The following is a 12,165-nucleotide window of genomic DNA, read 5'->3' as shown; positions in this document are numbered from 1 at the left end:
CGAGGTGGGACAGAGATGGGGGAACATGAGGCGTTTTATGGTGAGCAAGGATTTGGCCGCACATTTGCGGATAGGACAGCTGTTGGGACAAGACCTAATAATGATAATTGTTCTGGGAATGTGTTTTCGGTATCTGACCTTCCATGTTTACGTGTGGGAACATCTGGTGATTTAGGGATATCTGATGTGTTTCGGGAAATTTCTTTTTCTTCTGCCATCCCCGTTTCTGGAACTCTATCCACTGACCCAGTTTCTTGGGTGTCTGGTTTGTCATTTGATTTCATTGATTCGGTGCCTCCTGAAGTTGCAGACGCCGTGCCCGAATACGCACATCTTCCTGATTTGAGATTCTCTTCGTGTGACTTCGTTTATGATCAGGAAATGTTTGATAGTGAAATTAGTGAAATGTTGCGCGACAATGTTGAACCCGAAATCGTGACGCATCGCACCTTTTTTGACGATGGTGACCAGCTTTATTTATCTGAACAACTTGTTTTGGCTCGCGACAGTATGACGGGTGCTAACACATTACCAGTGGTAAATGTCGAGGGTTTTGGCCAAGATCGTCTTGTGGAAGACATATTGGATATTCCGGTTGTGGACTCGAAAACTGATAACGACGCCACCTATGGACATGCTAATCACTGAGGTTTATCCTTCTCTTTGTGTTCGATGCGCTTTGTGGTGTAATTCTGGAGTAGGTTGTTCCCGCTGCGCTATCACTCCTTGTCAGTTCCATTGGTTCTCTTGTGGTTTTGGAGTTTAATTTTCAAATCGTCCAGGAATACTACTTTTTCCTCATTATGACTTGGTACTTGTGGTTAACGACTTCACTGTTTTTACTTGAAAGAAGACGGCATTCTTCTCTGATCCCTCTCCATTTCGCGATCTTTTCTCCCGGTGACAGAACCACTTGTTCTTCAGTGCGGATATTTCGTTCGCCCTCTTTCCCTGTGAACTTCAATTCACCTCCTTTAGTACTCTCACTGTCTTGCGAGCTTACTGAATCAGTTTCTCTGTCTATTTCTTAAACTTCCTGTAATTTTATCTCCACGGATGTATATTAATTCATTATTATCACCAAAATCCTCAGAGTTTTTGCATTTAGNACCTCCTTTATACTCTCACTGTCTTGCGAGCTTACTGAATCAGTTTCTCTGTCTATTTCTTAAACTTCCTGTAATTTTATCTCCACGGATGTATATTAATTCATTATTATCACCAAAATCCTCAGAGTTTTTGCATTTAGTAGCGTGTAGGCACGTTTCGTCTGACCAACGCTAGTCCCATATTCGTTACTCACTTTTACACATCGTGTACCTCCCAGCTGCATGGCACAGTAAATGCATCTATATTTTCTTGGAGTTCGTCGTACAGGCAGACAAAACATCGCGACCGAAATACCGGCCATATGACTCATTTTACTGCGACTTAGTTCAAATCCAAAAGAACTTAACAGGAAACCGATTGAGACACACAATAGTATCGGGTGATTTGCGTCATTGGATATACACTTTTAAGAACCATAAGAGGATAATAATACAAATACTAATACAAATATTGCACTGTTTGCAGTAACGTTGGTTTGAAATAGCGGATACCCGAGATTTTGTGTGAAAAACACTGGGGCCACATGTTGTCCCAGGAAGAGGAATGAAGGCGATCTACCTACAGGAAGTCTTTTTCGATAAAATTTCCATGAATGCAGCCGGGAATCGGGCTCTCTCAATACCGACAGGACATGCAAACAGGCTATCAAATGATCCAACCACGAACAACACGCGTGATGCGAGATGTAAACTGCGTTTATGTATGTATCTGTCTTTGCTATATGAATCCGTACTAATTGTATGTCTCTTCCTACGAAGAAAAAAACTCCGTCTGTAGCTGCCAAAACCAATTGAGTATGTGACTATTTGTATTAGCACCTACTTGACTAGGGTAACGAAGACCAAATGATATAGAAATGAAGATGAGTCCGGATGGGGAAAAATCTGGATTGATTGCTGAGTGAAGTACCGCTTTTGATTTGAAGGTTTCCCCAGACTAAGTGACCAGATCAGCAGTCAGCCAGCTGAGTCCCTTTCTACTAACGAGCTACATCAATTTTTAGAGCACTCAGCGGAAGCCTCGATACTTTTAGAATTTGTTTCTATGCACTACGCGTTAGTCCAGTCATATTCTCCTGATTATGTGAAAACGCATCAGCGATTCGTCAAAGTTTGTTCGAAAAATAAAGTTTCTGACCACGTTCAACCAGGTTGTCAATTGTTCTCCAAAGCAAGCCAAATAGGGTTAAAACATCCCAGATGAGTCGAAAACTCACTGTCCAGCGGTGCGTGAGCTTGAGTTCACAACCGAACTGCGCTGCGGTTCCTGTGCGCGCACTATATTCATGCTGTTGCTACCTTTCTACAATCTCCTTAGCATGCGAACCACAGCAGATACGGTGACATTTTGCGTTCATATTACAAACATGTCGGTGTATTGTCCATCCAAAGGCAAAATCGTCAAAGATGTTAGTACTGGAAGGAAGTCTGCGGTGTTAAAGGTCATCCCACAGTCGTCCGAACGTTACTAACTAGATTTTGACTAGGCGAGTGATACTTCAAGATTACGCCCCTGATGCCTACAATGACTATACTTGTATTGACTGTATTGACTATATTTGTACCTGCATTTAACCTACTTACGACCGTGAAACGTGGCACTCGCATTCGGATGGTTGAATACTGGACTATCATCCAGACTGAGAGTAAGCGACTGGAATTCACACATGGTAAATCCAGAACCTATCTATACTGGGTAGAAGGGTAGTACAGTCGCCCAATTTTCCCCGAATAGTTTCAAACATGTAGGCTGCAAATTCGATACATAAATACTCAACCACTATAGTACGCTTGGTCTCGCGTTTGATTTCTCGATTTAAAACGACGAGTACAAAATTCTAACCATAGAACTCTCGGTCAACAATAAAAAATACTTTACTGATTGAGAAGTCTTGTGCGCCTCACTGTTTATGACAAAGACGATATTGATCAGGTGGTCGACAGCACTGAGCTCTCCGCGAATGCTTCAACTTTAACAGGACTGTGAAAAATGCAGTTTTTTGAAATAATCTTACCACACTGGTGCCACCTATTACGTTTGCAAGCCAGCCAATTCAAGTGTTGTATTTTACGGAATAACAGCCATTAATTTGTGATATGGGTCGAAACTACGAGGGGCCGGTAAGGACAGACAAAAATCGCATGCGTAGTTGTTTCGGTTCCTGAATCCAAAGCAAGAGTTTCCTAAATATGTTAATTCCATTGAGAAGAGTTTAATGTTTAGCAACAGATATCCAAGTCTAGTAGTCCAAATGTAACGGTGAGTACTACTGCTGAGGCATGAGAATAAAGTCCCCTCGTAAATCCGCTTCATGTCTCCTGAAAAGTGAGATCTATTACGGAATTTGTGGAGTCGCCTTGTAGCATTTGCTTGAATATCCAGGGAAGTTCAGGAAGACGCGTTCAAAGAGAAGATGAATATTCAGTTTTGTAAACAAGATGCATATGGGAGTTTTGCTCCCCTCCCTAATAGTCTGTAACTGTTCAGTTGGTGTTTCTCTAATAAACAACTCCGCAGTGAAGGCCTTCTCCCTTTTACTAGTAGTGACGGGGACTGGAGCAGCTTATCACTGTTGAAGACTTGTTATTGCTATTATACGTCTCGCCCCTTCATCAAACAATTTACACATAGTATGCCTGTTCGCCTATATGCAAGAACTCTTGGAGATAGTGAGGTTAGCCTAGAGCCTGGCGCAGTTACCTGAAGGCCCACTTGTCTACTTCCCTTCATAGCAGTGGCATCTGAATTGGTAATGAATGTCCGAAATGCCAAGCAAAGCACTGTGTAACTCTGACCAGTGCCCAAGAGCATTTAAACCTGCAGAATCACTCTTCTTATCCAAGTAGCGCGACACGGGACATGACTATTCTGAATGAAGATTTCGTCCGTGGGTGAAACCAGTCTGTGCTGAGAGGCCTGTACACTTGCTTCATCTTTTTTGTGAATCACCGGTGGTATGCGTTTCCAGGAAGTCCCGAACTCACGAACTTCTGGCCAGTAGTTTTAAACATTGAATGACTGAGTCGTGAGCGGCTGATCAGCAATGTGATCAACTCGCTGTTAGACAGGATATGGCGTCAATCAACCTCCAGTAATTGAAGGATAAGTGATTAAAGGATGGAATGTGCTTTGTCCTGTCTAATTGCGAGCTGACCACACTGCTTATCAGTCACTTGTGTCCGAACGGTTAAATGCACATATTACCAGCCGGGAGATTGCGTGTTCGAGATTTACCTCAGATGTGCTCAGCTGGTGAGTACCAACAGAGATGAAAGTGCTGTACAGTGCTCCTCGGCTATTCGGCATAGATTGACTTCACTTGTAGGATGAAACTTCTATTTTTTCCAGAATTTTCGAATCTTACCACACCACCAAAAGAGTTAGTGCACAGTAACTCAGACCTTGGTTCCTGATCATGTGGATGTCGATCTGTTCGCCAAGCCTGACAATTAACTTGCAGTTGTTTGGTTACCATATGAGGAGACATTATCAGTACGCAGTTGGGTGGTCAGTTCCTCTTTGTTTGCTTATATAGAGTTTATATAGCGTTTGTGTATTTGAGGCGCTACCAAAATTTCTACACATCACTCGGACCGGGTATTCACGTTTAGCCTAAACCATTGTTGTGCATACTTGTTTCCATAAGGCATTCCTTCTGTTTGCTGAACACAGCTGTAACCTAAACTCACCTGTNCCGGGTATTCACGTTTAGCCTAAACCATTGTTGTGCATACTTGTTTCCATAAGGCATTCCTGCTGTTTGCTGAACACAGCTGTAAACTAAACTCACCTGTTTGAGCAGTCTGTTTCCTACCCTGGCGCAATTTTCTCGATGAGTCCACAAATAGGACTAGACTCGAGTTTCGTCCAGTAGCGTCTATCCTAAGCCGTGTCGGGCTTTGAACTCCAGACGTCTGGTAAGCGAAGCGTCGCCCTCACCGCTGCAGCATTGGCGCACGATGGACGTAGCTCAGTTTTCACGTCCAAACGTGCGAACAAGTCCACACTTGAGCAATGCGATCGGTGTGTTCGGCGGCCTGAACGACGGGCCAGTAACTGCCCTGGTTGTGTCGATCGATTAACGTCAGAACGTCCCAGTCCGGTGGCTTCCTGGGCCAACCAATCATATCACCCAGGCGCGACGAGTTAAGCACGTCCAGTGTGCGCTTGTGGAGTAGGGGTAACGCACTTGTCACACACGTTAGATGTTCGGAGTTCAAGCCCCGTCATCGCCCTGCTGACGGGCTGTAATGCGAGCGCAACTCGAGTTCAATGCTTTCCATCTGCAGTGTGAACCCATCGGAATAATCGTGCCCGGTAGTAACTTCGTTAGTATAAACATTTCCAGGCTTCCATTCTCCGGATGGACTTTGGTCTCTCTACTTAATCGTGGGTGACGGGGCTACTAACACGTCCTCTTCAAGGCGGTATTCTCCCCTTCGAGGACTGAATTTGCGAGGAATTACCGAAGTACTTAAGATTCATGCAACATAAAACCATGTTTGAAAGCCTTATGAATATCGGAACCAAGTTTATGTGTTACTCAGGTGATGGTGCATCAATGTGGAAAAATCAAAGCGTGAGGTTCGCATCTCGGTCTTTGTTGGGAAGGGAATGGCTCCCCTACAGCGATCTTTTATAGCCGTTCGGATATCTAGCGAAATGTACCAGTTTGAAGCTAAAGATCACAAACCCAAGGCGAAATGGTCTTAATTGGGGGGATAGTGTCTTTTAGGGGAGTTTATTAAGGGACTATTGTATATAGGTATATTTATATGTACATATTCGGTGATGCTCCTTATGCCCATGTACAATCTGTGAGAAACTCAAAGACTTTGCTTGTATTCACCTGCTTTTCGGAACCAGTCCACTGAGTTATTTCTGATAATCCCCGAATCGTGTAAACAGACCAAGGGTGCTTTTCTCCCCAACAGAGTGAAAGCTGTGAACTTCCTACTGTTGATAAACCGATGGCTGAAGTGCAATACAAATGAGGTAACTAGAGAAGGAAAACGTTTAAAAAATGCTTTAAGCAAAGAACGTGTGTTTCTATTAGAAAACACAACCGACCTATGATAGTCTTGTTGGAATTTCATGTCAACACGGACAATGAAAGCATTCACTCTAATTTAGCTCAGAACTTACAGAGACTACAGTGTACATTACAGTTGCTTCCAAACTAAAGGATTTGGAATCTCATCCGGCTTTGTGCGTGTTGACGTACTCATGCTTTTTTCTAGGTTAAATTCGACCACTTCGCTACACTAGACAGGCAATCTGCCGCGACCACTAAGTTCCTATTCCCATAGGACTGGTTGACATTCTTCTCCTTGGAAAAGATCATCTACTCAGAAGTGAGGAGTGATTGAGTATGAATTGGTGCTGTCTAATTATTGGAAACAGGCTCAAACAGAACGGACATTTGTCGCAGAATAGCACATAGATGAGGGTTGGTCTCTAGGCTGTGCGTTTTGCAGGATACTAATATTCACTGTTCCGCACAACAAAAGGTTCCTGTAAAAGTTTTATACATGCCATCCCCAGTTAACATCGAAGCACCGTTAGTGCATCACACCGCGCAATTAGGGACCTCGTGTATCATCCTTATCTAACAAGAGTAACTATTGATTAATGCATGCAGATATTAATGCACTCCTAAATGTTCCACTAATAAGGCCTGGAAATTTTTTTCACACCCAGATAACTGTACACTTTTTCAGGTCATGAATTCCAGAAACACGAACCACGGTAAAAATATTTTTACAATCTGAGCACCTGAGTACTGATTTTCTTTTAGCATTTTCAAGGGTGATTTGTGGGCCGATGTAATGCGATCAGGTCCTGCAAGCGGTACCCAAACCATTCAGAACCTATCCGTGAAACATCCGCCATGATTCATGTTCCTTTAGCGTATGTATACAGCGGGAATAAAAGAACTAAGGATAACTGGTGAACAACTTTGGACATATAAAGTTGATGACAGCAATGACTACGTTTAACTAGAATAGCACTGAAAAGTTTAGACTACACGTGGAAACCAAATCACATTTTGACAGGACTACCTGAACTGCACCTTATTCGAAGTAAAATATACGGTCATAATAAGAGATGTCTTGTTGGGATTATTTTCTTGTAAGTCTGGGCAGGTTAGCCGAGAACTACTCTACCGCTTTTTCGTCTGTGTTAAAAGCATGAGTGACACGAATCCTACAATGTTACAGAGACAAGCGAATCCACAACCTTTTTGAAAGCAGTTTTCCTTTGAAAAAAAAACTAGGATTCACGTAAGGATTTCTAATCAGCTATGTGATATGTTTAAATTCAGTCAGGATATAATGCCATTCATATTTATATCTCAGGGTTTAATTCAATCAGTATAATAATGATAGCTAGCTCCCCGACTCACAGCTTCTCACACAAAGGACTCATGTACTCCTATGGGAATACACTGCTTATATGTTGTAGCTACTGAGAATAATTCAGTTTAAGGCCACCGCACTTCAGGAAGCCTCAAGTATGGTCAGCATCGAGCATCCTCGAATATTTTCGGATACATGTCGATCTAGAGCTTGTAAGGGGGTCAGAAGTGTGGTATTTGCCAGATTATTGGGGGACGGCGAAGCGGATTCCACAGCCGAGTTTTACCTAGAGGTGTTATTGATGGCCTCACCACTTGTGTTAGTGAAACCCGTGATTGTTGATCGGGTAGTTGTGGAACTGTTTGCTGAGCCTGGTAACTGGCTTGCAGACATTGCAGCGCCAACCTCTGTGCACGCTGGATTAGCTACGTCAAACCGGGAACGAACTGGTTGCAAAAGGGACAAAAAATAAAAAGGAGCCACTAAGCGAGCCACTCCAATGCATGGGATACGGAACACAAATCAACAGAGCGCGGAATTTGGCCAGTAAGACTACGAGAAACGTGCTTTTCAAATTTCCAATCAAATCAGTAGAATGGCAGTAGTATCTGGTAACCACATAAACATAAGAGGGCTTAGAAAAAGTACCCGCCCATCTTCTTGACTGGTGACCTAACATCTGCAAGCAGATTACAGAGTTTAATCGGGCAGACCAACAGCCATGTGACCAACGATTAGTGAATAAACTTCGATCGATGAGCATTTTTATAACGACATTACTGACACCTGAAAACGACACGTCGCCATTGTACTTCAAATGAAACTGATGAGGAAAGTTAATAGGATAGAAAAGACTGAAAATTCCGCTTGGTCAAATAACTAAGCACTACGTGTCCGACAAATTTACATAGATCAAAAAATACTTTTCCCTAAGCTAGGCATTGTTCCCTAACTGTGTATTTATATTGGTTATCGACCAAAAGCTAAGCAGATCGCACTTACGGACAGATAAAAATGTTTACTCCAGGCGCTTCACATCCGGCGTATATTTTTGTAAAAATTTCAAACAAGAGGCTGTTTTTCGATCACGCTAGCGTACACAATTAGACGTATGTTGGCACAATTTGGCCAGTTATCTTTTACTTAACCAGCCCTTTTTTTGCTCTGGCTTCTCCTGCTAATAAGAGCAACTTCTCCCGTTGAAACCAACTTAATTTGCAAATTTATTTCGCCCACTGTATACATTCTGGTATCCGAGTAGAGCATAAGGTTGATAAAAAGCCTGTAACTTAGCCTACCTGAAAGGCCTCAAGGAGGGTGAAACTGGTCTTAGTCTACTAAAGATTTTTCAGCAACCCCACGAGTAGTATGCTCCGTTTAGACAACGCACTACATTATTTCTAATATGGTACTAAATGAAACAAGAGGTAGTCTTTATGTAGTACATTTAGTTGAGGAATATCCAGTGGTCCAGCGAAAAATTGGTCAATTCTCTTGGTAATAGCAAATTGTTTTGAATGCAAACGCATGTTGCAGACCGAAACAGATCTCAGTTTATCGCCCCGTGTTAAAAAAATGCTGCAGCTATACAGTAGGGTGAGTGGTCCTATCTTCAATGTTCGCTCAGCAGCGAGAGGGATTGGAATCTGATCGACCGTGTCAGCAGTAATCACCAACGTTTGAAACCTTGTATATTATGTAACGATGGAGTTTTGTTTTCGTACACACCATCGGGTCATGGGTAGTAAATTCTGGTCAAGGAAAACGATACTAGACAGACGGAGAATGGTAAAAGTTGTGAAAAACTGGTGGAAGCGACTTGTAGACCCCTGGCTTGAAAACTCATGAAGTGCACAATGCCCATGGTTCGAAATGATGAAATGATGAATGAGCTAAACGTAGAAGTTGAATCCTGTGCTCGGTATTTTCCTAACTTCTATCTTTAATGCCGTGTCATTTACCTGGCATAAGAAAGCTTGTTTCAGCAAGTGAGTATAGTTCATTTACGGCAAATCATGGGTTCACCATATCCTCCTCACGCCACCTCCCCAGGCCATAATATTTCCAGATGATTGACTAAAAAACAGTCCTACTCACATGAAACATGGTTTTCGTGTTTTAACTTTTCAAATTCAGCACATTCAAAATGGCTTTATGAAACACGTGTCCGATTCCAGAAAGTTGCTGAGGATAAAGACAGGTGTTTTTATCGGTATTCATAATATATCCTATATATCCTATCAAACTTCTCAAAAGCGTCAAAAGACCCGCTGTCTAAATATGGACTATTCAATACTTCGATCTTTTCTAAATTGATTCAAGTGGTTGGGGGGCAAATCTGATGACCAAAAGGTATATGGTTCGAATTTGATCTCTGCCTCTTGATTTTTCTATCTAGGCGTGGGCAACCCGGCAGTATCCTAGCCCTCGTGCTTCCTTGTGGTGGTATGGCACCGAAAGGGTTTTTTTTCAAAGTTGACACAGGCAGTTTTTCCAGCATAATGTGATCTAGTCAAATCAAACTATGATAGAGATTTGTCAAAAATTGCTAAGGTTAAAAACTAACGCAGCGCTACCAATCAACAAATTGGTCTAAGATCTTTTAAAAAATATCACTAGCGTCACTTCGAAGGACAATTATTCAACTTAGTTACACAAGACAAGCTCCTTTTGGTGTGTTTCCTATTGATAGAGTGGTAAATATAGGTCACCTCTACGCATCTACCAAAAAATTCTAGACATTCTCAAGTGCTCCTGTCAGGAAAGAGCACAGTGTTTCAATTTGATCTGTGTACACACTCCGCACATTCAAAATCAATATATATGAGAAAAAGAATAGACTGATGTCACGTCAGAATGATGAGAAACAACTGTCGGCAGATTTAATCATCCGAATCAGTATAAACGATTGATTCATGAATGTCGTGAGCAGAAGCGATTAGGAATCTTGACAAAAATAATATTTGAAAGGGAGGCATTGTCACAATAAAACATGAATTATTACTGAATATTCGGTAGAGGTTATGCTCACTTGCTTAGGTCCCTCTAATTTCATAAAGTTTTATTTTGCTTTGAAGTTAAGTACATTTTTTTGAAATGATCAATTGCTAGGATGTCTCTCAAATCAAAGTCATATAGAAATGGGGGTGAGATGTCTCAGTGGTTAGAGCGCGAATTTACTGACCGGAAGGTCCCTGATTCGAACCCGACCTTTGTCTCTCGGCTGCCCCTGTCTAGGCTCGGGCAACCTCAAGTATCCCAGCTCTCGTGCTTCCTTCGGTCAGCGTGGCAGCTAGACACCGAAAGCATGTTGCAGCCGAATGATTTTGTTCACGTGTAGAACTGAGTACTCGCGGTGATGCCAAGGCTATCCGCCGTCTTTGCTAAACAGCTAGTGGCTAAGCCGATACCAGCTATTGAAGACATTACAATTGTGAGAAACAATGGGAAGTATTAGACAGATATGTATGTAGTAAAAAATAATCTCATCTGTTCCGGGATTACATAATCGTTTGAACAGAAGTTATAGCTGGAGCATGTTTTAGTGAGAAAAGGGATCCTCCGATAAAAGAACTGAGACGCATTACGGGGTTCAGCAAGAGATCGGATCAGCTAAGATATCAAATATTAGCCTAAAGCTTGCTTACAGTAATCAGCAATGGGACTCTGCTCATTTGTTTTTTATTATATTTGGTAACAGTTATATTCGTTATTGTGATGCTTCATTTTTAAACACCAAATTTCTTCACCCCAGTGACATTTGATAAGCACTTTTGGGCCGTTTTTAATATCCTATTCTCTCTACAGCGTGGAACAGTCTTCATCAATATACTATAAAATATGCATGGAGCAATCTTAAATGGGAGCATACAATTTACGTTATTAAGCTAACCAAGTAATGCTGTGCAAATCCGTGTGGTATGTGAAGTCACGAGGACCCAGCCAGAACACCGATGTCTGAAAGACCTTATTAATAGACTACTGCTTTTAAATAAAAGTAGTTCGAAAATCACGCTTTTGAATTTGATATTTCTTTGGTTTCGATCCATTCTTCTGCCGCTAGGAGACGTTGTTGTGGGACAAACAAGCTGGTCTATTGATGAAGTGACATTTTTTGATGAATCAGAGACCAGTGGAGGAATGTATGGATCGAATTATTAACGGTACTTCTAAGAGGGCTGGGGTTTTGATAGTTTTTAGCCCAAACCAAAAGGGACTTGATAATCAGCAAGCCAAAGGAGGCTAGAATGAGAAATGCTTGTGATTCTTGGTCTATGGAACTCCATTTTGCCGTTGCATCCACACGTAACAATGAATTTTTCATGTCTTTTGTTACGATTAATTGATTTTATTCATGCTCCGCCTTCTTTACTCTGGTTGATCGCTTCAATCCTTACACGTGAAATGATCTTGTGTTACTCCACCGCTTTTAGGAATGCTTAGTTTACTAGCGCTGAAGTAACCACTGAGCTGTTATTGCTTTAATCTGCCTTTAGCCTATCCTTCTACTTTGATTTATCAGCCTAGCTGTTTCACCAGATTACCTCGGCTGCAGAGAAAACTCGTAGTGGGAAGTCTCCAAAATCACAAAAACGATTGAACAGGAGCAGTAGTAATGAGGTCACAGACGGTTCCCTTCTGAATGGTGATCTCTCCTTGTGACGGTTATATTCGGTGCCGTCAATTCACCAGGGAG

The 12,165-nt window shown here is 42.0% G+C and overlaps 1 protein-coding gene across 1 annotated transcript; it reads left to right on the top strand.

Moving 5' to 3' along the window:
• Positions 1–15: 15 nt before the first annotated feature.
• Positions 16–648, top strand: T265_01879 (hypothetical protein; the record flags this gene model as incomplete). The annotated part of the gene is made up of 1 exon (XM_009166005.1): positions 16–648. One exon carries the CDS (start codon positions 16–18, stop codon positions 646–648), a length of 633 nt encoding a protein of 210 aa, XP_009164269.1.
• Positions 649–12,165: the final 11,517 nt, after the last annotated feature.

The sequence above is a fragment of the Opisthorchis viverrini genome (assembly GCF_000715545.1).
Source record: "Opisthorchis viverrini unplaced genomic scaffold opera_v5_21, whole genome shotgun sequence".
Classification (NCBI taxonomy): Eukaryota; Metazoa; Platyhelminthes; class Trematoda; order Opisthorchiida; family Opisthorchiidae; genus Opisthorchis; species Opisthorchis viverrini.
This window is presented reverse-complemented; position numbering and strand designations above follow the sequence as displayed.